Genomic DNA, 26,627 nt, shown 5'->3' on the forward strand with positions numbered 1-26,627 from the left:
TGTTTCTCTGTTCTCTCTCTTTGGGTTGGTGGAAATACTTCTGATTTGTCGCTCTTTCCCTAACCATGCCAGGTGGAAACGGTCCAGGCCCCCACTTATCATGGGGGTAGAAATCTGATGGTTCTGGAGAAATGCACCTTGAAATGTTCCTCCTTTCTTGACAAGTGTACTCCTGGACCAGTTTACTCTGTGGTAAGGACAGTGTCTTGGCATTCATTAGGAGTTGTGGTGATCTGCAATAGCAGATCAGTTGGTTATGTTTAAATCTTACATAGGAAGCCTTTGCACTTTGCCCAGAGACAAGAAGATAGATAGAGGGAGACAGTCCCTACCCTTGGCTATTTGCTCCTTCCCTCTCTTTACTCTCCTCACTTAAGATTCAAGTCACCTCTGTTCTGTCCCCTTTCTTTTCCTTCTTTGCCTTTTAAGCGTATCTGCTCCTAATGAAAATTGTCCTCCATCTCCTAAAAAAATCATGGAACTAACATGCCATTTGCTGCTGCGATAGTGTGGGTTCTGCGTGTTACACCCTTTCCCCCTCCAGGTGTCTGTTTTGTCCATTTTGGCTAGTCTCCTCCTGTGTTTTGCAGTGTCTAGCACAAGGGGGCCCATTCTGCACCTGCACTTCCGCAATAAACACGATTACCGATAACAACCCTGCTTAACTTTTAACCATGCTAGTAGGTCCTACTGATGGTAAGAGACGCTTAACGTTAAGAGCACGTGTAAGTCTGTTGAGAACTGGGACCAAACTGTACAGTTCCCTATATCTACCTAAAACCATTAGATGCTTTAAGTGAGGTTTATTTAATCCTGCCCTGCTGCTTTGATTCGAGCAAATATTTTCAAAGCCGATGATGTTATTACAAGGTACATTTGAACAGAAAAATAAAGCCATGATGGGCTGAGGTCTTCTGCTGGAGAGCTGCACCACACAGAGACTTCTGTGTCCCTCCAGGGGCTGCAGGGACATGCCTGCTGCATCTGGGAGTGGTGCAGGGCCAAGGCGGGTGGGGAACCTGTCTTAGCCTCACTGTGCAGCCGGACTTTTTTGTCTTCAGTAACCTCCAGGACATAGGCCCTGATTCCATAAGACTCCCAGTAAAACCAGGAGAGCGAGTGTGTGTTGAGGGAGTGTGTGTATGTCACATGGAGTGAGTGAGAGGAAGAGTGAGTGTGTATGTGTGTGTAATTGGGGATTGTATGTGCCTATGTGTGTGTGAGAGAGCGTGTGTAGGGAGCAGTCTGTGTGTGTCCTGTGCCAAGTGTGTGTTGGAAGAGGGACTATGTGTGTGGCTGAGTGATCAGCTTAGCACTGTCTCTTTAAGAGCACATTCAGAGACCTGGACAGCAGAACCTGCAGCTCTGGCTCCAGACCCAGAGGCACCAACAAAGACACTCTTTCTTGACCTCCCCACCCCAGCTCACCAGAGAGTGGGTGCATGGGCAGGGGGAGGGGGTCACCCTGATATCAGCGCTGGACTAGATGGGCTTTTGATCTGATCTAGTATAGGCATTCTTATGTTCTTAAGACAGGAGGGTTTTATAAATGCATCTCTTTTTACACTGATTTGCCTACCCTTAGGAATGTTTAGCATGAATAGGGTGAACATGAATATTGAATATGGTCTGTAATAGCCCCCACTGCTGTCTGTTTCAGCGCTCCTGCTTTGAAACTGTACCCCAGATGCTGTTCATTCATTTGAAGAAAGATCAGGTTGTTGGCAGTCGTGCTGATGTCCCTGGGCTCCTCACACTGAATCTGGAAGCAGAAGAGCAGCTAGTATGTATAAGGACTTTCCACTGAGCTCTCAAGATTTCTATTTTATCTAACCGAGTATAAGGAAAGGGGATGTGCCAGCCGCTTCCTGGTTTCAAATTTGGGAATATAGCCTGGTATACTCACATGGTAATAACGCTTATTTTAGCCTTTGAGGAAAAGAGAACTCATATATTCTGTTCTGTGTAGAAAACAAAAACAAAAAAAACCCAGTTATGTAGCACTTTAAAGACTAAAAATAATTATTTAGGTGATGAGCTGTTGTGGGGCAGACCCACTTCTTCACATCTGTAAATAGTGCTGAAAATGGACTGGTACGACAAATATATAACTCAGAGATAGAAAACAAAACAAAAAAAATGAAATGAAACCTGACAAATGAGCTGTGGGGGAGGGTGAAGAGTAGGGAGGAAATTACTTACTGTGAGTGTCCATTAAGTTAAGTGACTTGACTGAGATCACTGTGAATATCAAAGACGGGGAATCTGTCTTTGGCTACGTCTACACGTTCCCCAAACTTCGAAATGGCCACACAAATGGCCATTTCGAAGTTTCCTAATGAAGCACTGAAATGCATATTCAGCGCTTCATTAGCATGCGGGCGGCAGCGGCACTTCGAAATTGACGCAGATTGCCGGCGCGCGTCTCATCCAGACGGGGTTCCTTTTCAAAAGGACCCCGCCTACTTCGAAGTCCCCTTATTCCCATCAGCGCCGGCAATCCGCGTCAATTTCGAAGTGCCGCTGCCGCCCGCATGCTAATGAAGCGCTGAATATGCATTTCAGCGCTTCATTAGGAAACTTCGAAATGGCCATCAGCTGATGGGAATAAGGGGACTTCGAAGTAGGCGGGGTCCTTTCGAAAAGGAGCCCCGTCTGGACGAGATGCGCGCCGGCAATCCGCATCAATTTCAAAGTGCCGCTGCCGCCCGCATGCTAATGAAGCGCTGAATATGCATTTCAGCGCTTCGTTAGGAAACTTCGAAATGGCCATTTGCGTGGCCATTTCGAAGTTTGGGGCACGTGTAGACACGGCCTTTGTAATGCAACAAAAGCCGTGTCTACACGTGCACGCTACTTCAAAGTAGCGGCACTAACTTCGAAATAGCGCCTGTCACGGCTACACGTGTTGGGCGCTATTTCGATGTTAACATCGACGTTAAACGGCGAGACGTCGAAGCCGCTAACCCCATGAGGGGATGGGAGTAGCGCCCTACTTCGAAGTTGAACATCGAAGTAGGGCACGTGTAGACGATCCGTGTCCCGCAACATCGAAATAGCGGGGTCCGCCATGGTGGCCATCAGCTGAGGGGTTGAGAGACGCTCTCTCTCCAGCCCCTGCGGGGCTCTATGGTCACCGTGTGCAGCAGCCCTTAGCCCAGGGCTTCTGGCTGCTGCTGCGGCAGCTGGGGATCCATGCTGCATGCACAGGGTCTGCAACCAGTTGTCAGCTCTGTGGATCTTGTGTTGTTTAGTGCAACTGTGTCTGGGAGGGGCCCTTTAAGGGAGCGGCTTGCTGTTGAGTCCGCCCTGTGACCCTGTCTGCAGCTGTGCCTGGCACCCTTATTTCGATGTGTGCTACTTTGGCGTGTAGACGTTCCCTTGCAGCGCCTATTTCGATGTGGTGCTGCGCAACGTCGATGTTGAACGTCGACGTTGCCAACCCTGGAGGATGTGTAGACGTTATTCATCAAAATAGCCTATTTCGATGTAGGCTTCACGTGTAGACATAGCTAAAGAGACTTTAACACCAGATTGCAAAGGGAGACATCTGAACTGGAATTTATTCTCAAATTTGACACTTTGCGCCTTGGCCGTAATAAAGATAGCAATTATCCTACACGTTACAAAGACAGATTCCCCATCCTTGATGTTCATAGTGATCTCCGGCAAGTCACTTAACTTTATAGACACTTGTGGTAAGTAATTTCCTCCCTGCCCCTTTGTACCCCCCCGCTGATTTGTCAGTTTTCGTTCTTCTGTTTTGTTTTCTATCTCCGTTGTGTATTTTTTGTGCCAGTTCATTTTCAGCCCTATTTTCAGATCTGAAGAAGTGGATCTGCATCATGAAAGCTCATTACGTAAATAATTTTTGTTTTAGTCTTTAAAGTGCTACATGACTGCATTTTTGTTTTGCAAAGATACAGACTAACATGGCTACCTCTCTGTGACCATTCTGTGTCAGTTCTTACTCTGCAGTTGTTACCATAGTATCTTGATGATGTGCCGACCTACTCCGGGTCCCGTGGGTGCGCGTGGGGTGTGATACAGCGGGGAGAGTCGGGTGGCCCGGGACTGACCACCCCACCTTTACAGCAGCCTTATATAGTGTAGCAGCAATATGTGATTCAGCGTATCTACTTTAAAACCTAGGTTTCCACAGTATTATGAGTACCAGGAACAATAACGCTCCGATTGTGAACACCACAATGCCCTGTGGCTGTTCTAAGTCCCAATAATTCTCTATACAGCCCCAGCTAGACCAGCTAGTGGTATTTACCGATAGTGATTGATTCATTTATTCGTAACTACAATTACTTAACACTTGTTATATATATATAGTTATTTATTTGGCATAGGCTGAACACTAGGTTACATATAGCTGTATATAATTACATGTGACTTACCAATAACATCCAATGCTCCCACATCTCACCAACAACTACGTTACAGCGGCCCTTCAAGTCAGAGATACGGCTTGGTTGGGACCTTTCGTGGTGGTGACGTCCGGGTGATCAGGCCGGGGTCTGCTCTCTGGACTGGAAGTTGCTAGCCTCCGCCTCGTGTCCAGGAGCCCACACCCTTCTTCCTGCTAAATCACCTTTTATACTGTTTCTTACTTGGGGGTTTAATACCTGGCCAATTAAAGCGTTTGTTACCTAATTTGGGCTTTCTATCCTCTCGGCCTGTCAGAACATGTTACAAGATTTCCTCTGTCCTTGGTCTTTTGCTGAACCTCCCCTGGGACCCTTTGATGTTGTACAACCAAGATGTTCTCTTTGGGGGGCTTCCAGCTACTAGCCCCAGCTGTTCTCTTTGGGGGCTTACTATCTGCTTGTCAGGATGTCCTCTTTGGGGACTCTCCAACTACTTGTCAACTTTCTGATTTCTTTCTCCTGGCCTGACTTCAGCCCTTCCCGCCGTTGTATGATAGCGTTCCAAGATGGAGTGTATGGTCATTCTGCCTTGCGAGTGAGGCCCAGCCACCAGGTGCTCGTGCTCCCACATATCTGTATTACCTTCCATTGCATTAGTGCATTAAGCAACTTAACTACACATCTGTCACATGACGCAAACTTCTATATGAATTTTGGTTATGTTGGACTTAGCTTGGTCTTGAAGGTTGACATTTTGTGAACCTGAAGGAAGGATATTTGCCATTTTGGAAAATCCAAATACCACTGCCACACCTAGCCTGACATCTGCTCTTTCCTGAATGAGCCTTTTCTGGGACTAGTATTTACCATTTTCATCTTCAGGTAGGTCCGATGGCCACCTCCTCCTGCTTCATATTCATTGTGGTTTTGCCCATCAAGTTGTCTTTGGGGCGCCCTGAGGTCAAGGGTAGTCAATAGACGGACTGCAGGCTGAATGTTGATTGTCAGGCACTTTTGAATGGACTTCAAAATCTTTTTATGTACAGTAAGGTCTCAGAGTATGTGGATGCAGAGTACGTGACCACGCTCTTACATGGCTGACCCCTGATTCACACGTATACAGTAAACCTTGAGATATGCCTATTTGACAAGCGTGAATCTCACATTAGCGCAATTGGAGGGGGACCCCAGAAGCTCCAGCCCCAGGCAGCTGCCGAGGTGCAGAGGGGAAGAGATCCCCCTGTCAAAGGGCAACAGAGCTGGCAGGAGCCGGCTTCTTGCCCTGAGTGCTGCCCTGGGGCATGTGCCCTGGCTCCAGCCACTGCTGTGCGCCCCAGCTCCAGTCACCACTGCGTGCCCTGGCCCCAACCCCCACAGCCCCGGCTCCAACCCCCTCCCAGTGCCAACTCCCACAGACCCAGCTCCATTCCACCCCCCTACTCCCCTCCTACACCCCAACCCACCTCCCAAGTCCCCGACTTACGCGAATTTCAGGGTATGCAAGAGTTGCATGGAATGCAACTCTCGTGTATTTTGGGGGATTACTGTACTTAAAATGGTCATTTTGGTTACTCTTTTTGTATTATTTTGTGTGGAATCTGCACCTTGACTATACTTTGAACAAGAAGTTCGGCCCTTGACAAGAAGTAATTGATTACCGCAGCTTAGAGCATTCCTTCTTGGACAGAGAAACTCAAACATGCATTTGGTGCTCCCTGACCATTTAGCTGACACACTATCATAGGGTTCAATTCCTCGGCAACTTCATGATGAAAATATTATTTTCCCTTCAAATAATCAAAAATGTTAGTTATATAACTACATTTGGACGCCGCCAGCCCATGGCAATCTTTCCACTGTTAAGATGGTCGCATCAATTTCATTAAATCCCTCTCTTGCATTAAAATTTTTGGATCAATATTTTGGATTCTTAGGTATTTAAACCTTCTCAGATATCTAAAGGAAACTTTTACTTAAAGTGACAGAAATGTCATCTGGCTAGAAGCAGAGTTTTCTTGAAAGCAGCTGCAGTTCTGTGGACTAGATATTTGCAAAATTGTTTACAGTGTAGCTAAAAAGATGGGGCAATCTAAACTTGATTGTTAATTTCTTCTAGGACGTCATGATTTATGAGCACGAATAGTCTGCTCACGGTGCAAATATAAGATGATTAACCACTGAGGCTGTGTGTACACTAGTCCAAATCTTCAAAATGGCCACACAAATGACCATTTCGAAGATTAGTAATAACAGAGAGTAAGCCGTGCTAGTCTATGCACTATCAAAACAAAAAGCAGTCAAGTAGCACTTTAAAGACTAGCAAAATGGTTTATTAGGTGAGCTTTCGTGGGACAGACCCACTTCTTCAGACCATAGCCAGACCAGAGCAGACTCAATATTTAAGACACAGAGAACCAAAAACAGTAATCAAGGAGGACAAATCAGAAAAAGATAATCAAGGTGAGCAAATCAGAGAGTGGAGGGGTGGGGGGGAAGGTCAAGAATTAGATTGAGCCAAGTATGCAGACAAGCCCCTATAGTGACTCAGAAAGTTCCCATGGGGCATTCTGTCAATGACCTCAGGGTATGTGTGTTACTGAAGAGAAATTATCGCTCCGTTTTAGAAAGAGAAGTGGACGAACTGACATTTATATTCAAATTCGGCACATTAACACATGGTTTAAATCGTGATGGGAACTTTCTGAGTCACTATAGGGACTCATCTGCATACTTGGCTCAATCTAATTCTTGATCTTCCTCCCCACCCCTCCACTCTCTGATTTGCTCACCTTGATTATCTTTTTCTGATTTGTCCTCCTTGATTACTGTTTTTGGTTCTCTGTGTCTTAAATATTGAGTCTGCTCTGGTATGGCTGTGGTCTGAAGAAGTGGGTCTGTCCCACGAAAGCTCACCTAATAAACCATTTTGCTAGTCTTTAAAGTGCTACTTGACTGCTTTTTGTTTTGAAGATTAGTAATGAGGCGCTGAATATGCATGTATTACTATGCATAATATGCATAGTAATCTTCGAAACGGCCATTTGCATGGCCATTTGGACGATTTGGGCTAATGTAGCCGTAACCTGAATGTTATCATGATTTTTATTTATTTTTTTAGGATGCAAACTATGAGCTTTTTGCAGCATGTTACCATTCTAAGGGAATTCAGGAGGATTGGAATGTGACTGAAATAAAGTTGCCTGGAAATGGTTTTTTTTATTGGGTCTCTGACACTGAGGTGCAAAAGGTAAAATGTGCTTCACTGCTGCCAACGAGGTGGGGTGGGGCCAAGGGAGCTGTTGCCCTTGGGCCTGGTGATTTGAAAAAGCCTGGGCCTCTGAGCTGCTGCTCCTGCTACCGTTGCAGCAGTAGTGGGTGGAACCCCAGGCCCTGTTAAGTGCTGCCTGTAAAGGAGCCTTCCCAGAGCTGAGCTGCTCTCCGTGTCTGTTGCTTTGCTGTGGGTAGTGACCCCCACTGTGTGAATTGATCGGGGGAGACTAGAGGTTTTAGCCCTCCAGGACAGGGTGGTGGGGCACCCCAAAAAGCAGATACATGGGTTCAGTGGTCTGATCAGCCCCTCAGGTGGCTCTCTCCAGGGGACCTCTGTGACCCAACCCATCACAGACCTGTTGAGACCCCTCCCAATCTCACATGTCTCTGATTCTGTGAAACGGTTTTGTGTTTGCTTTGCTTGGGTTGTTTTTATCACCCTGGAGATTGGTCAACTCCAGGAGAGCTCAGTGGGACATTGAAAACTGGAAAACTGTCAGTTAGTAATCAAAACATTCCACTTGTGAAAACTACCATTCCCCAGATCAGGTTCCTCCTTTGAAATAATTGTGCAGAAAATGGTGCCAAAAGAGACAAATAAATCAATGTAAAAATTCAACTCTTCTGAGTCTGCAATTTTGAAAACGTGGACAGGAATTTTGCATGCTGTAGCCCAATAGCCTTAAACTTCTCTGTTCCACTGTTGGGGGTTTGTTGTGGCATTGACAGTATGGAAAGGCCCGGATTCTAGTCAAGTAGCTCTTGTGTGTGGGACTATCTATCTTCTAGGTCACTGGTTCTCACACTGAAGTCTGTGGACACTCGTGGTCTGCGGCCATTTTGCAAGTGGGCCGTGGGCTTAGGGCTCCCCGTACTGCCAGTATCTCCCCACAGAGAGGAGCCTGCACTGGTGCTCCAGCCTCATGCCAGCACTGCTTCCCTGCTGGGGAGAATGGGTGGCAGGAGAAAAATGCCCTGAGCCTCACTGCTGGATGTAGGTCATAGGGGTAGCAAGCAGCCCACTCCAGCACCCTACCTCCCACCCAGACTCGCCTCATGCTCATCCCTATCCCTAAGCCAGATGTCCCAAGTCCTCCATTAGTACCTTATCCACTGGACCATCAGAGCAGAGTCAGTCCCTCTTCCAGCGACTGGTGATAAAATTAAGATACACGTTAATCACCCATTATGTCACAAATGCGGCCATAAGGATACAGGAGATATTGCCCTCACCTCTGCCCAGTGTACCCGTTACTGATATTTAATAAATACTTTAGAAGTTGCCTTGGGAAATGATCCATTGTGCTCTATTTTTACAGGTCTCAGGACAGCCAGCAAGCACCACCCCCGGCAGCCGTTATTGTTCAGGAATGGGGAACAGGTATTGCCAATCCCCAGTTTGGGTATCACACTTTCAGCCATTCCAGTGCCCGTGTGACATTTTCAGAAATCCGAGAGATGCCCCTTTTGTGATATTGTCAGGAATGGCTGTAAAAGGTTAAACCCAGAGGCTGTGTCTACACTAGCCTAAGTCTTCAAAATGGCTGTGCAAATCAGCAGATAGGAATAAGGGGATTCTGAAGTTCCCAGGGTCCTTTCGAAAAGGAGCCCTATCTGGACGACCCGCGCAGCAGCAAAAAGTGGCAATTTTGAAGAGCTGCGGTCGTCGGCATGCTAATGAGGCGCTGAATATGCATTTCAGCGCCTTATTAGTAATCTTTGAAATGACCATTTGCATGGCCATTTCGAAGATTTGGGCTAGTGTAGACGCAGCCAGAGAGGGTGGGTTCTTTTTAGGTAAGTGGCCGGGTGAGCCAACAGGAAGAGAGAGGGATTGTTCAAATTGAAGCTGTTTGCCTGCTGAGGTGGTCTGTTGTTCTCTGGCTGGGGCAGAGATATCAAGGTGCTTAATCCTAAAAAAGGTTTAATAGAGCCAGTAAATATCCTAGCCACAACATAATCTGGGCACATAGATATGTGAGTTGAAAGAAATGTTAAGTTAGATGTGATCAAGCTGTTTTGTTTTTTTTTAATCTTGGGTTTGGTGTGAGACTTTTTTAAGCTGGTTGATGTGTTTCCCCTGTATTCTGTAACTTCTAAACTGAATCCCAGGGAAGAAATTCTCTGTGCTTTAATCTTGTTTTTTAGTTGCTGTGTAATACCCAGCAGCCAAGTGTACTTTATCACTTTCTTGGTATATTTTCATCTTTTGTTAATAAATTGATTTTTTTAAGGCAAGATTTGATTCCTATGTCCTAGAGGAGTGTCTGTGTATATTCACGCCTCGACAAAAAGTTCAGCCATTAGATTGCAGTTTAATTTCTTCTATTTGTTTCCAAGATCTCTCCTAAGGGAGGGATAGAAGCTTGGGGTTACCCCACAGGGAGACATCCCAAGGCTGTCTTCCTGGGTTCTAAAGGGTTTTTTTCCACTTGTGTGGTGGCATCTATCTCCCATGGTCAGGAAATTTGTGAGCTTGGGAAGTGTTTTAAGAAGAGCCTTAATGTCATCATGATTAACCACTATGGGCTTGTCTACACTATTTATTTATTTGGTGTGTGGAAAAATTCCTTTTTTCCAGAAAATAACCCCCTGTGTCCACACTCCAAAGCTTGTTTTTCTGGAATAATAGGGCGTTTAACTTGAAGTAGGAGCTCCACCAAAATGAATGACTTTTGCCAACTGCCCCACTTCCGATTTGGAAGCTGACTCAAAGTGTACCCAGCGGAGGCAAGTATGACTTAATTGGCCTCCAGGGAGGCAGCCCATCCTTGCTCTTATTTCAAAATCAGGCTCTCTAGTCTGCATGCTCACTTTTGAAAAGATCTTGCAGTGTGAATGCTCTTTACAGAAATAGCTTATTTCAAGATTAGAATGTCGAAATAAATTATTTCTGAAAAACCCGGCCAGGCAGATGTAGACTAGGAAACGAGTGTGGCCCCAGCCAAGGAGCCAATTGGAAACAAGGGTCATTATTTTGAAATAATGGGCAAGATAGTATGGATGCTCCATGTGTTATTTTGAAATAGATTCCTAGTGAAGACCACGGCTCAGTAACCACACAAGATGGGCTCTTTCACTTTATTAATCTGAGTTTACAGAAAAAAACTGTTAAAAATTTTTAATTACTTTTGGAATGCTAAGAAGACAACCTGATGGAATGTAAGAACTGGAGGGGATTCACGTTCCTGTCTATCTCAGGAAAAGTGTTCAGCAGGGTTCTCTTTGAGAGAATGAAGACAGAAATTGATGGACAACTTAGAGGAGAACAGGCTGGCTTCTGAATTGAGAGATCTTGTACTGACCAAATAGCAACTCTCAGAGTGATCATAGAAGAGCTGATTGAGTGGAACTTCCCCCTGTAAATAATCTTCATAGCCTTCGACAAAGCCTTCGATAGTGTTGATAGAGACACTGTGGAAGCTGCTGCAACACCATGGCGTACCATCCAAATTTTTTAACCTAATCCTTTCAGTGTACAAACCCTGGACGTGCCAGGTTGTTCAATGGTTTCTTGACAGAATCCTTCAGCATGCTCTCAGGAGTGTGAAAAGGGTACCTGTAATTACCTTTCCTATTCTTGATCACAGTGGACTGGATTATGAGCAGGACAACAGATAACGATCAATGGGGCATTCAGTGGACACTTTTCAAACAGCTTGAGTACAGCAGATTTAGAGAAGCACATTTGGCACAGGTCAGGCCACATCTGGAGTATTGTGTCCAGTTCTGGGGCCCCCCAGTACAGCAAGGGTGTGGATGTGCTGGAGCAGGTCCAGTGGAGGGCAATAAAGATGATTAGGGAGCTGGAGCACATGACCTACAAGGAGAGGCTGAGGCATCTGGGCTTATGTAGTTTGCAGAAGTGAAGAGTGAGGGGCGATTTGATAGCAGCCTTCATCTTCCTGAAAGGGGGTTCTAAAGAGGGTGGAGAAAAGCTGTTCTCAGTAGTGATGAATGTTCGCAGTAGTGACGGATGGCAGAACAAGGAGCAATGGTCTAAAGGGAGAGGTGTCGGTTGAATATTAGGAAAAACAATTTCACCAGGAGGGTGGTGAAGCACTGGAATGTGTTACCGTGAGAGGTGGTGGAATCTCCGTCCCTGGAGTTTTTTAAGTCCTCATCTTGACAAAGTCTTGGCTGGGATGATTTAGTTAGTGTTGATCCTGCTTTGGGCAGGGAGCTGGACTCAATGACCTCCTGAGGTCACTTTCAGCCCTAGGATTCTCTGACTGTAAGATTTTGCTGACGATGCCACCCTCCTTTCACACCAACATGAAAACATAGAAGAAAAGGTCACAACACTAGACAAAACTGCCACAATGACTGGATTGAGCATTAACAAGGGGAAGACCAAGACAAACAGAATCAGCCAGTCTAACAACACCACCATCACATTGCATAGGGATGGTCTGTAAGATATGGAGCAGTTCTCTGCCCATAATACTCCCCAAGTAGGTGATGGAGGAACAGAAAAGGATATCAATGTCATAACAGCTGCATTCAAGACTCTTTGTCCCATGTGGAGTTCACATACAATATCTGCGAAGATGAAACTGTGGATCTTCAGCATAAATGTGAAGATTGTGCTCTTGTATGGTTGCGAGACCTGGCGTACTAATAAGTCTTCAAATCACAAGCTACAAACATTCATAAACAGATACTGGAGGTAATTCTTCACATCAAATGGAAAGACTTTGTCACAATTGAGGGGCTTTGGAACAGAGCAGGACAAGACCCCCTTGATGTTTAAATCAAGAAAAGAAAGTGGGGATGGCTATGCCACACTCTGTCTGTCAAGCTCTCAAAGAGAACCTGCAAGGAAAATGCAAAAGAGGAAGACCTCAGACAATGAGGAGAATATCTACTACTATTGAAGGACAACTGGGGTATTCCTGGAGTCAGCTAGAAGTTTTATCCTGAGACAGGGTGAAATGCAATATCAGAGAAAAAGAGAGACAGGAAAATAGTTGTTTTTTTGCTAGTTTGTTGGTAGTTGAGTGATTTCAGGCTAAAGCCACAGCTCTCTCTTTAGGCAGGCAGTCTTTGGTTCCTTTGAGGTCAGACTGGAAAGTTTGGGTCAAAGCGCAGGTCCCACTTGTGAGAACAAGCTTCAGGTGAGCATGGAAAACAGAATCCAAGACCGACTAAGATATGTTTATAACATCCAAGAAACCTTGTTTTTGAGGTTCATAGGGCTGGACGCATCTAATTTGGAATGGAAAATAAGGGGAAAAAGGAAGTCAAAACAAAACTGACAAAACAAAGACAAGTCCTTGCCCCACTTTGCTTTCATAGTTTTCTAATTCCTAGTCCAGGAAAAATGACTGTTCACAGTTGTTCTTGTATAGGTTTCTGGTAGGTCTGTTGACCCGAACAGCCTTCTTGTGAAAACAGGGTAACTTTGTTTTGAAAAGTGTGCTGTTGTTCATTTCCTATGGGTTGATGCAAAATTCAGCCAAGGTTCTAACGAGTACTGGGTGGGTGCAATCAGTAGGTCATGTTGAGACAATAGATCTGTGTAAATTACTAGAACTAAAGCCTTTGTGAAGCCCCCTGGGATGGGTGCAAAGATGTGGACGTGGTATTAATATGCTTGCCTCTTGATTTTGTCACAGTGCCGCTGTCTCTCTATTACTGTACCACAAGGTGAAGTCAGATGCTAGACCAAGTAAGTGACATTCATCGATTTCTTATAGTTTTCTGCCAAATATGAGCTTGAGTCATGTACTGAGAAACTTGCTTCATACTGCTTGATTGGCAAACGAGAGATGGAGCTGCTGCAATTTGCCATGGGGTGAGTCAGGTGTTCTGTCTATGTTCTGTTTCTGGGAAACCTGGCACATGGCAAATATAACCCTGGGAAGGGGTTGAGAATGGGGTGTATAGCCCTGTATCCAACTTCAAGTGAATTTTGTAATGGGGTGTGACACCATTGTGGGTTCAGCACTGAGTAACTAGAATTTCAGGCTAAACAGAGTGAAAGTCCCTTCTGTTAATTGCTTCAGATTTAGAGTGTCTGGCAGAGAGAGAGAGAGAGAGAGAGAGAGTGTGTGTGTGTGTGTGTGTGCGCGCGCACGTGCGCAGGAGAATGAGAACCCAGAAGGACAGATAGCATGAAACCAACAGGCCCTGCACAGGTTTTATTTTAATCTTCCAAGGGAAAGCATGGCAAAGGGAAGGCAGATGTGCCGCCATTAGCGAGTAAACAAATAGCTGCTTTTGCTAAATATGAGTGCTCCAATGATGCTTGTGGTTGTTGGATGTGCAACAAAATTGCTCCATTGAATACAATTCCATTTTAGGAGGAAAGATGTTTCGGGAGTTGTCTCCGAGCTGTCGTATTTACATGTCTTAGTGTGTGCACCCTGCTGCTGGAGAGACTGGAAGCGTTATGCGCCAATATTGCCTCTTGCTACACCAGCACATTGTGCATACATGAGGTTTCTGGTTCAGTGCTCTCTCCGTACGCCCCTGCCAAAAACAAGTAAATGTCTCCCATCTTTCTGTGTTCTGGAAGCCCTGTTCTGTAGGTCATTGTAGCACTCAGAGGTGGTGTTCATTTTATGGCGTCCTTGCTGCGGGTTGCAGGGTGTGCAGTAGAGGAAAGATGTCTATCTGCTCAGTATGGCTTTTGGCTCATGAAATCATAGGTACACCTGCAGGGCCATTGGCAAGTCGAAGAGGAACTCAGTCACTGATGATACATCCAAGCAAGGGTTTTCACAAATATGTGGAATACAGACATGTACAGGGATGGAGAATGCTGGTTCACCAGCTGCCAGCTGTCGGGCACACCCAGTGCTATCTAAGTCAATAAAAGGTATGGAGGTATCTCTGCCGAACTTGCTCTTCCTATTTCCCTGGCTGGCCACCCCCTACCCTGCATGAGGCTATGCAGTAGGATAGATCCTGTCCATTGACCCAACCGGACCACAGGGCTGCAGCATATTCTCCTCTGCCAATGAGATTTGTCTTTGTGACTTTCCTGAGGGAGAGACCTGTCTCTTGTAGAATCATTGGGACATGTGCGAGACACTGTCCAATCTCTAACCTGAAAGTGGCTCATGCTTAGCTGAGTAGCAACACGGGCAGTGTGACCTTGCTATTGGGTCTGTTCCTACTTCCAATGTTGCTTGGAAGTTAATGTGTGCTTTCGTGTTGACATAATTCATCGTTAGCTTGTTGCATGGATGATCAGAAGTGCATTTAGAATAAGGTCAGGCATATTTTGTTTTGTCTCTAAGGCTGTCTATAAAGCACGGTGGTATTTGAGGGGATTTGCAAAGTGCTCGCTCTGAGCTTCCCATGAGATGGAAGATATTATATTGTTACAGCTATAGGATAGCTGCCCCTTTGAATTCTCTTCAGTCTGTCTTGAGTACACCCTATCCAGGGCAGACCCTGTCTGTTCACTACTCTCAGGGTGGAAGCCCAGAATTCTCCCACTCACAGACCAGGTCCCTGGACTGCCACTCATCTCTTTGCCAGCCATGGTGTCTCAGCAGGTCCAACTGGATTTGGCACCTACAGGCAAGTTTCTTTTGGCTGTTGTGACCAGTGTGTATGTGCCATGACTCAGAGCAGCTTCTTAAACATAAGAACAGCCATAGTTGCTCAGACCAAAGGTCCATCTAGCCCAACATCCTGTTTTCCGACAGCGGCCAATGCCAGATGCCCCAGAGCAAGTGAACAGAACCGGTCATCATCAAGTGATCCATCCCTGTCACCCTTTCCCACTTTCTGGCAAACAGAAGCTAGGGACATGAACACCTGCATTGTTTTATGCTTTATTTGCAGGGCTTTTCTATGCAGCATGTGGGATAGAAATGTTTTATTTAACATGAAGGTTAGACTGCATATTCTGTGTCACAGTCAAGGTGTTTGGCACTGCTGGCCAAGAAAGCACAGTAGCAGCTACTACTCCACAGCTGAATTTGGAACCCAATCTCAAGTGTCAAGCAAAGAGGAGGGCACTTAGGGGTATGCACACAAGGAGGCATCCTTATTCTTCTCGTCAGACATCCTAGTTTCTGGGAGATTAGTTCATTTTTGTAGCTCTGCAGAAGTAGAGTTCGGAGGCCAGCAGAAGCACCAGCCTGCTGACTTGCCTGCCTGGAGAGCCAGTAGTGAAAAGGGTTAAGTTGCTGGAATGTGTTTGGGGTGGATGAATCATGAGAGTGGTCACCTTCATGTGGGTAATGTGGAGGGTGGGGCCTTTGAACAGTGTTTTTCCTACCCCTCAGTAGAGTGCATTTTGTTATGTGAACCCATGTGGAGGTGGTAGAGGCCAGGCAGGTACAAGGCAGTAAGAAGAGGTTCTGCAAATGCATTAGGAAAAAGATGGAGCCAAAGAAAAAGTGGACATCCTCTGTTTAGTGGAGAAAGAAAGCTAATTGCTGACAGCGTCAAGAAAGCTGAGGGACTTAATACCTGTTTTGTATCGGAGGGGTAGCCATGTTATTCTGGATCTGTAACAGCAACAAAGGGTCCTGTGGCACCTTATAGACTAACAGAAAAGTTTTGAGCATGAGCTTTCGTGAGCACAGACAAGTGAGTCTGTGCTCACGAAAGCTCATGCTCAAAACTTTTCTGTTAGTCTATAAGGTGCCACAGGACCCTTCGTTGCTGTTACAGTACCTGTTTTGTGTCTATCTTCACTAAAAGGGTTAATGATGACCAGACACTTAAAGACGGGAAGATATGTAAGACAAAATTTGGGAAGAACAGGTCAGAGAATACTTAAATAAGTTAATTTTATTCAAGCTGCCAAGGCCTTAAGCATCTACATACTTGGCAGATAGGTGAGGTCCCAGATGACTGGCAAAGGGCACCGTAATACCTATCTTTAAAAAGGGTAATAAATTAGACTCAGGGAATTATAGACAGATAGCGTAACTTCAATATCTGGAAGGTCACTGGAATAAATTACAAAATAATCAATTTATAAGTACCTAGACAATAACAGAGTTATAAGGAAAAGCCACCTAATTTCCTTATTTGAGGTGTTTACTGACCTACTAGCTAGGGAAGAGACAATAGATGTAATACAGGTTGATCTTAGTAAGGCTTTCAACACAATCCCACAATCCCACAACACATTCTCATAAACAAACTAGGGAAATGCAGTCTGGAGATTAAATGACTATAAGGTGGCAGCACAACTGTCTGACGTACTGGGCTCAGAATAGGTATCAATGATTTACTGTCAAAGCAGAAGGAAGTATCTAATGTGGATTCCACAGGGGCCAATTCTGGTCTGGTACTATTCCATCTTTTCCTTACTGACTTGGACACCCTGGTGTGGGTCCCTGCAGCCACCACAATACATCAACACAATCACAGCTGGGCTCTTGCTGCAGCCGCCCAGCTCAGGGTCTGAGCTTCCTAAGTGACAGTTAGTCAGAAATGTGCTTAGATATTCTCAGGTTCCAGGAGGCATGTGCTCTCAGGTAGGGAGGCCAATAGGGAATCATCCCTCAGGTTTTACATAACTATTGTTCCTGCACTGGAGCAACCCAAAAGTAGACCAAAAGGTTTGCAGGCCTGTATGTGGGGCTGAGTAAGGGATGTGAACACACCACGCAGTGGGCCACTCCACTCCTAACCTGACCCATGGACCCCTCCCCTGCCACCCTGGCTGGGGATTAGTGAGGCAGGGGGTGAGCAGGTGGTGGCAGCAACAGCCGGAGCCACAGGGGATCTCCCTCACACCACACTTACCACAGGGTGCTCCACTGCATCCTTTGGGCCATCTGAGCCTCTCTGGGCGTCTGGAGGCCTCCCAGCAGCCAGTGAAGAAGTGGGGCTCAGCAGGCTGTGAGGCCAAGGTGGAGCACCATGTGGAGAGTGCATGGGAATGGTCCTTGGGCAAAATGGAGGGTGGTGTGGGATCTTCGAGCTGTGCTGGGGAGAGATAGGTTTCAGGCTGAGCAGGGGTGGGATGTGGGGTGTCCTTGGGCCAAGTGGTGGGTGGGTAGATCTTTGGGCCTAGTAGGGGATGGAATGGGGGGCTGTTTGGGGAGTAGGATGGAGGGGCAAACCATATGTGGCTGGAGGCGCAGCAGGGTGTGAGTGGTGGTGGTCCACATTAACAAAAATCAACATCCCCCCGCCCCACCCAGACACACAAATTCCTGCATACAGGCCTGGTTTGATGGATTTTTGGTAGCCAGTAATGAACCCTCCTGACATCAGCAATCTGATCCCTCTGAACTAGAGAGCATCATAGGCTGTGCTTAAATTAACTCGGACTAGATGAAGAAATTCCATGGTGAGACAGAAGGGCTCTGGCTGAGGCGCAGCTGGAGGTGAAGGAGACACGTTTCCCAGACAGCAAAGTCCTGGCTGGGGGAAGTGTTGGGGGGTTTTCTGACTTAACTCAGCTACAGCTGCATTTACCCAGAGCTGTTACCCACCTCTGAACAGGGAACTTGGCTGTATTACAGCTCTCTGGCTACTTGCTGATCATTTTCTCTCCTTTGTAAGTAAACCCACCAAGCTGGATGTGAAATAGATGCTCTCTGGTTACAGGCAGATACGTGGGGCTGCAGAATCAGGGTTCAACCTGCTACTTAAACAGCCTGTTGCAGTGTCTCTTCTTCACCCCAGAGCTCAGCAAATCCATCCTCAGGTGAGAATGTTCACAGTAAACCTTGGGGTTCCTTCAGCAGTGGAGCACAAGAAGGAGGATTAGTCTGGATAGATGTCTAGGCCCCATCCTGAGGTGTGAAAGGCACAACCCCTGAGGCAAGGTTGAACGGGCAGGAGTATATGAGAGAAAGGGGCAGGAGGTGATGGCTGGCTGCAGGGTGTGAGGGGAAGAGACAAAAGTTGTGGTATGGGGAAGGCAGAAGAGAAGGCACCTTGATGTTATCCTGGAAAATGAGGCCAACTTCTGATATTGGCTTCAGGGCACATTCAAGCAAAGTTATGACCACATCTGGTGGGTTCCCAAATGTTATTCCCTTGTTCCTTGCCCTAGAAAGAAGACCAGGGCATAATGGCAGGGAGACACACAGGATGACTGAGCAGGGTTTGGAACAATGTGGATATTTTCATAAACATATGTATTATTATAGAGATTATGCAAACGAAATTAGTGTTTCCTTTTTGGAAAAGCAATGAACATTATCATAAACACACTAAAACTCTGTGAGTGATTATTTTAAATGGCTTCGTTTCAGTGAGTTAAATATGTACTAATCTGGAATGATTACTTTATGGAGCCTTAAGAGTATGTTTAAAATATAAAATAATCGTAGAAATACTGATTCAGAAAATGTGAAACAGAGAAGAGATGCATCAAGGGTGCCGTCATAGTGAATGTAGTCAGCAGGACAGCTGACTTGCCCTTACTTCAAAGTTTTTGCACATAAATCTCTGACAAATTTCAGGGTATATCAAAACACCTGTGACTGACAGGTTTAGTACTTTTAAATAGGTACCTTCTGCATTTTCAGTCTTTGCCCTCTGACATGGTTCTTGTCCTTTAGAAAGACAATGTGGACATGTGGTTTTTCCAAGTATAATTTGGTTCGTTGGGTTTCAGGGACTTGGCTGGATGGGGATGAGCAGGAAGTGGAAGAGCAGAGAAGAGGGAAAGGGGTGAGGCCTGGGTAGAGTGGGGGCAGAACAGCGTGGGTTATGGGTAGAGTACTAGGCAGAAAAGGTGGGCTGGGGAGCTCACGTCCCCAGGCAGCAGACTTACCCACCCACCATGTCTGGGATTCCTCCAGGTGTGCTACCAGCAGGACCAAAGTCAGACACCTGGAAGGGCCACTCTCTCCCGGAAGCAGTAGCAGAACGTGGGTCAGAACCTGGATTCTAGGTGGAAAGTGGGTGATTAATTTTATTTTATGTGCTATTTTGTAGCTGTGAAAATGTACCTGACTCCAGCATTGTGTGTCAGCTGAAAAAGCTGTTTGATAAACTGAACCATAAAAAATCAGCACCTTCCACTGAGAATATTACAAGATGCCTTGGGGTGACAAACGGTAAGATGTTCCTCTGGAGCTCTCTGTCATGGCCTAGTTACGCTCACACCAATTTCTAGAAAACAAGGGACAGACATGATCTAAATAACATCTCATTACTGAGACTGATCAACAAAAGGGCTGGAAATTCCCTCTTTGCCTGGCCCGTAAAAGCCTGTGTGCATATTAGAATTTTTCCCATATTTCTTCCTGGTCCCTCTTCCTGCTTTTACTATCCCCAACTGGTCCTCATGCCTCTCTCGTTTATTTCTGTGAATCCCCCGCCATGTTTACTTGTGTTCCCTTGTTTGCTCCCCTGCCTCTCTGTAAATACGAGATGACTTCTCAGCCAAATAGAAGAGGTTCCCACAAGCCCATTTCTGTTCCATGATATCCTCTTGGCCACTCTGTAGGCAACGCGTCCTCCTTCTTTACAATAAAAGTTCTACAGATACCTATATTGTTGAAGATTTGAAATGTCAGGTACACTGCCTTCTTCCAGGTCCTTAGGTTCTCTCTTCCCGATGCCCATTCTCAGATGTTGCTGCTAACTCCCCTTCCATCCACACCCACAGACCTTTTCTTTGAGTTTAATGGTCCTTGGCATCTGGTCTAGCTGGCCTAGCTATGCGGATGAGTTAGAGTCCAGGGTTCTACTTTATTTGGACTGGTAGTCTGCTCATTTTCCAGTGAGAATACAGGCTAAATCACTCAAGTACTCCAGTGCCTTCTCACAGACCTCCCCATGTGCCCTGGAGGACAGACAAGTTTGCCCACAATTTTATGGTGAAGAATCAGAGTTCCTCCGTTTAATACAGCAGATAGAACTATGAGATATGTCCCCAGAATCCCTGCGAATACACAGGAGACCTCAGCATCAATGAGGATGCATTAACTTAGGTCTGGCTTTGTAGTGTGACTGTTAACACCTGGGCTAGGCTAACACAGGTGTCAATCACCCAGGCTAACTGCAGTGAAGAGGTACCAATAGTGTCACTGCATTCAGAGGTACTTGGGATGGTCTCTGCTCTGAAGCGTGATGAGTGCTCTTGAATACACCTGCCTAGGGACTAAGAAATGAACAGGGAGCAGCATTGGGCACCATTCTCTGGTTGTTTTTAGTGGTATTTCTGAGCTTCACTGTTGTGGTGTTGTTTTTTAATCAAACTCAAATGGCGTCTTCTGTGGCAGTGCAAGACAGGTTTTCGCTGTGCACATGTTCTGGGAACATCCCGGTGTATCCAGTCTGCCATCTTACCACAGAGGGCTTCTCTCCACTATCATCATCATCATCATCATCAATAACCGTGGGCTCAGCACCTGTTGGTGTCTGATGCCTCTCTCACTATTCCTTTCTACCTTTCCTTGTCCAATGTGGAGTGGCTTAGTTTCTGCAGACTAGCTGCACACCAGTCTACTATATAATCTACCCATTCGCTGTGGGCTCTGCCTCTCCTATTCGAACTGTCCATTATGCTGAATACCACGGTCTTGATTTTTCATTCACCATTCATTCTACAAATGTGCCCAAGTAGTCATAGCTTTCGTTTTATAACCTTCTGCAGCAGGTTCTCTTTCAGCTGTATCTTTCTATATAATTCCTCATTGGTGACCTTCTGCATCCATCCTATTCTCAGAATCTTTCTCTAACAAATCCTTTTGAATGCCAATATTCTTCTTTTCGAATCTTTTGTTATCACCCATGTCTTACATCTGTACAACATGCTGCTGAATACACGTTTTCAAGATGCCCAGCTTCATTCCTAAGCTAATCACTTTGCTTTTCCAGATCTTATCCATCGCCTTCAAACTCGCTCTTGCTTTTGCTATTCTAGTCGCTATTTCCTTCTCACAGTCTAGATCATACGTTATGTTGCTCCCCAGATATGTGAACTTCTCTACATTTTCTAGTTCAATACCATCTACACTGATCTTCTTTCCTATTTCCTTATCTCAAAATACCCTTGTTTTTGTTTTAACCATGTTCATAATCAGTCCGTACCACTTCCTTTCTTTGTTTAGTACCTGTACTGTTTTCGCTAGCTTCTCCTCATCTTTCTCAATGATAACTATATCATCTGCGAACCTCAGATTGTTAATTCTTTTCCCATGCACAGATATCCTGTCTAACTCTTCCTTAATCTTGTCCATCACACTCTCCAGATGCGTGATGAAGATACTTGGCGATATCGGATCTCATTGTCTTGTACCTCTACTTGTTTTAAACCAACTTTCCAAGTCCCCACATATTCTCACCCCTGCCTCCTCATTGTCTTTGACATCCTTCAACAACCGCATCAGTTTGCTATCCACTCCGGTATGACTCCAACGCTGCCCAAGTCACTTTCTGATCTATACTGTCAAATACCTTCTGAAAATCGACGAAGCAAATGTATATGTTCTTGTTCTTTCATCGAGGTCCTTCTGCTATAACACTTAGTGCCAATATCTGCTCTATAGTACTTCTATCTTTTCTGAAACCTGCTTGCTCCTCTGCTGTATGTTCTTCGATCTGCGATCTTAGTCTCTCCATCAGTATCATCATTAGCACCTTGCCTAGGTGGCTCATTAGGGCAATCATTTTGTAATTCTTGCACTCCAATGTACTTCTTTTCTTGTGTATTGTCACTAGCACAGATCTTGTCCATTTCTTTGGTGCCTTCCCTTCTTTCCGTGCTATAGTATATATTCGGTGTATTTCCTGAATCATACTTTCTCCGCCGTATTTGGTCATCTCCCCATTTATCTTATTATTTCCAGGGCTCTTGTTGTTCTTTAGTTGTTTCACTGCTTTTTCTACTTCCTCCTTCGAAATATTGGTTTCACTCTCGATGCTCAGTGGAGAGATCTCTTTCAGTTCTTCAATCAGTCTCTCTGACACACTCAGGTCCAACTGTGCTTTGTACAGATAGGTGCAATATCTCATCCATCGCTGCACAATCTTCTCCCTGTTCACGAGCGCTTCTTTGTTCTAATCTTTGATCGTCGTCTGCTTTGGTTGCCATCTCTTATTAATATTCCTAATCATTTTATTCACCTCCCTGGTCTTACATTCATCGTAATACATCTTTATATCTTCCCATTGCTCCTCTAACCATTTCTCCTTGTCCTTTCTGGCTTCTTTCCTCACCTCAATGCATTTCATCCTATATTGCTGTTGCACAATCTCAGAGACATTTCTTCTGATCTTCAACGCTCTCTTCTCTTGAACCAACTTCAGTGTCTCCTGGGTAATCCACTTCTTATTGATCTTCTCTTCTTCTGGAACAGTCTGCTCAATTGCCTCTTCTACCGTCATGGTTATTCCTGTGACTTTCTTACAGAGGTCTTTCTCTGTGGCGATATTCTTATTCTTCTCTTTGAGCGCTGCTCTGTATGCATTCCCTGTTTCTTCCTCACATAGCCTTGCCACGTCTCTTCTTTTCTTAAACTGTGTCTTACACTTTCTTTTGAGTTTTATCTTGGTGTTTGTGATCACTAGACTGTGGTACGAGTCTATATCTGCTCCTGGAAAGTCCAGCACTGCTGTACTGATGTTACCCATCTGTAGAGGCCCGTGCTACGACAGCGCCTCCACTGGGCGGCACAGGCTACCACAGCTTGCCCACGGTCCTCGCGGAACCCGGGCTCAGTCTCCTTTAAGGAACCGGCTGGCCCTTCCCTCAGGGCAAGGCAGCGGTCAGCCCGCAAGCAGTTCGGATGGCCCCCAGCCCTTGCAGCAGGGTGGGGCGACAGGTAAGTCTGTAGTTGGGGAAGCCCAGCCCTTAGTTCAGGGTGGAGCAGCAGTTACACAGAGCTGGCTCTCCCCTACGCGGGGTTGGCTTTAGCACGGCGAGGGTTTGCCCTGCTAGGGAGGGGGTGTGGGGTCGCAGGCCCTCCCACTCCACTGCGACCCGGCCTGGGGCCCTGTGGATCACTCACACCTGACTGTGGCAGTGGGGATCCAGGCCACAACACACCGCCATGGGTTCTGGAGCAGCATTCCCCGGGCCACTTCCTACCTCCATCTCCATCTGGGTAGAGTCCCAGTCAGCCTGGTTGGCAGGTCCCGGCAGGTAGGTCCCTTCGAAGTCGTCTGCCTTTGCAGGGTCCATCCAGTCTGACATCTCCACGTCGTTGGCGTAGTCTGGCGGTGGCAGCACGGTGGGACCAAGGCAATCAGGGGGCCTCGGCACTGCAGGGGTCCGGCTGAACTCTGGAGTTGGCTGCTTCCGGGGCCTCTGGGTGGCTAGCCCCAGGCTGTCTGTCTGGGCCTGGCTTGCCCTCTGGGGAGGGGGCCCTCCACCGGCGTGAGGGTCCTGGTAGATCCGGGAAGTCCGGGTAGGTCCCCTGGGGCATCTGTATCTGTAGCTGCCCAGGCTGGTCTGGGCAGCTGGGGGGTTGCTCTCACTGACGGGCTGGGCGGCGGCGGACTCCCTGCCCCTGGCACCCAGGACCCCGAGCAGGAGCCTCCTCCCAGCACTGCAGCCCAGCAGTTAATGGGCCCCAAGCCCTGCCCCTGGCCCTTCTGACTTTAGGCCCCGCCTTCTGAGGGGTAGAGCACCGGTGTTCCGGCTCAGGGCCCGCCCACCAGGGCCTCTGAGCAGCCTCCTCCACCTCTGGGTCTGGCGAAGGCCACAGCGGCTCGCTTCACCGTCTTCTTCTTATTAAAATCATATTTATCATGTTCTTGGACTTCCCGTCACGCAATCGCCACGTCCACTTCCTACAGTCCTTTTGTTGGAATGTCGTATTGCAGATCACCATCTCGTGCTCTGTAGCAAACTCTAGTAGCTTTTCACCTCATTCGTTTCCTTCTCCATACCGAAACCTTCCCATGACTCTCTCCCAATCTTTGTTATCCGTTCCAACCTTCGCATTCCAATCTCTTCTGATGATCAAGACATCTTTCTTCGGTGTCTCCTCCACCGTCTTTGTCAAGTCTTTATAGAATAGCTCAGTCTCCTCCTCCATACTGTCCGACGTGGGTGCATACCCCTGAACGACTGAGATGTTGAACGATTTTGCTTCGACTCTTGCTACCATCATTCTTGCACTCACCGACTTGTATTCTAATAATGCTCTTCTAGCTGTTTTGCTGAGAAGGAGTCTGACTCCTGGTTCATGCTTCCTTTCATTTCCTGACCAAATGACTTTGCAACCATACATCACTGCTGATGCTATCCAGTGCATTTCTGCCAGTCCAAATATATTGCATCGGTATCTCTCCATCTCCTTCTGAAGCAGCTCTAATTTTCCAGTTGCCCACAGTGTTCAGATGTTCCATGTTCCAATGCATAGCATATGCATTAGTTGTAATTTTCCTTTGGTAGCCAACTTATTGACCCAACCCCGGTCGCTCGATTGGTGTTGTGGATCTTGTTTATCTGGGCGATGTCCGAGCTGGCATCTTTTATCATGTAGTTGTATTGGCATCAGATTTCATTCGTATTGTTGTTCCATATTCAGCACATTGACATTCATCTGACCAACCCTCCATCTTCATCCAGGGTTGGGACTGGCATGGAACTTGTAGAGGCTTCATGGTTTGTTTCCACTATGGGATGGATCAATGCTGCTGTGATTGATCCACTGAGTGTTGATTTAGTATGTCTTATGAAGACCTGCTAAACTGACCACCAACCCCTCTCCCTTCAACTCCAGTACTGCATCAAAACAGGATAAGTTTGGGGAGTTGATGAGAGTGTTTCTTCTGTTGTCCATATGGCATTGGGTCCCCATGGTAAGCCTATCTAAGCTACACTGATTTGTGTTACTCTACTAAGGTAACTTAAATTGTGTAACTTAGATCATCCTGTCCCTGGAGTGTAGATCTGCCCAGAGTGTCTGCTGGAAAGGAAGCAAAAGAAATGGAAACTGAGACAGCAAATATTGCCCCTGGTGAAATTTAATAACCAGCTACCACAAATAAATGTTGATCACTCTACTTTGTGTTGGTACAGTACACCAGCAGCAGGATGTTGCAGAATATTTCCGGATTCTGATGAATAAAATCATTGATGACAAACAAGAGATTCAGAAGGTAACTCTCCTCTTCAGGAAATCTAAATTTCAGACTCTTTTTAGACCATTATTGTGATGTGCTGTAGTCACAGAAAATTCCTTAGGATGTTTCCTGATGTGTTGATCATGCCACTGACACCAGCCTTCTTGCTCTCTGGGGCTCCCCACCATCCTGTCGTGCCTGGCCGGATCCTCTGGTCTCTCTCAGCCAAGGCACAGAGTTCGGGTTAACTCCGCCTCCCCCTGCATATCAGTGCAGATGCTAATTAACCATGGCTCTGGGTGGATGCAGTTCTCGGGCACAGCACCCAGGGAATCAACCCCCTCAAGGGGATCAAACCCCCAAATAAATCCATCTCTCTCTGTGCAAAACATTTGCACTGGGAAGGTTCATTAGGTAAACCCCCTATATCAACGAAAGGGAGATATACACAGTGGTAGCCCTCTCCAGGTGGTAATTTACATGGGGCTTGACTATGAACAAAAGAGATTTTATTAAGCAAAATTGTAGGATTTAAGTGATGATAAGAAAACAGGGAGATCAAAGTGAGTTACCGAATTAAAATAAAAGAAAATGCATAGCTAGTTCTATTTCACTAAGAAGCTAGTCACATATGAGTTCTTACCTTAAATAGCTAGAGACACATGATCCTTCCTGATGGGTTTGCAGCTCCAAAACAGACATGTTTTATTGTTATAAATCAAAAACTTAAGTATTGCCATGTAGCATGTCGTACGTATGATTAACACATGCAATAACTTTCAAACATTTCATGTAGCCTAAACACATTGTTATAAATTCAATACCTGTCCCAACCATGCTGACCCACAGGAGAACCAGGCTGGTTTCTAACAATTATTTTGTCAGTACCTGACTCAGGCTGAAAGTGTTGGCAAGAGCAAGTCAGTTTGCTAGATTACACTGCTCTGTCTTCCATTTGAGGTATTATTTTTAGCAATTTAGGGCTGTCTCTGCACTTGCAGGCCATAGAAGACTGAAGCA

At 46.1% G+C, this 26,627-nt stretch overlaps 1 protein-coding gene across 5 annotated transcripts in view; it reads left to right on the forward strand.

Moving 5' to 3' along the window:
- LOC142014909 (uncharacterized) overlaps positions 1–26,627 on the forward strand; it is a 66,189-nt gene that overhangs the window by 12,026 nt on the left and 27,536 nt on the right. For all 5 annotated transcript variants that reach the window (XM_074998176.1, XM_074998179.1, XM_074998175.1 and 2 more), the window contains 8 exons: positions 73–192; positions 1,661–1,783; positions 7,495–7,623; positions 8,966–9,027; positions 13,265–13,317; positions 18,180–18,279; positions 19,521–19,642; positions 25,564–25,643. In XM_074998176.1, coding sequence (XP_074854277.1) covers positions 73–192; positions 1,661–1,783; positions 7,495–7,623; positions 8,966–9,027; positions 13,265–13,317; positions 18,180–18,279; positions 19,521–19,642; positions 25,564–25,643 — 789 coding nt within the window. The remainder of the gene's footprint in view (positions 1–72; positions 193–1,660; positions 1,784–7,494; positions 7,624–8,965; positions 9,028–13,264; positions 13,318–18,179; positions 18,280–19,520; positions 19,643–25,563; positions 25,644–26,627) is intronic.

Source organism: Carettochelys insculpta, chromosome 6 (assembly GCF_033958435.1).
Source record: "Carettochelys insculpta isolate YL-2023 chromosome 6, ASM3395843v1, whole genome shotgun sequence".
Lineage (NCBI taxonomy): Eukaryota > Metazoa > Chordata > Testudines > Carettochelyidae > Carettochelys > Carettochelys insculpta.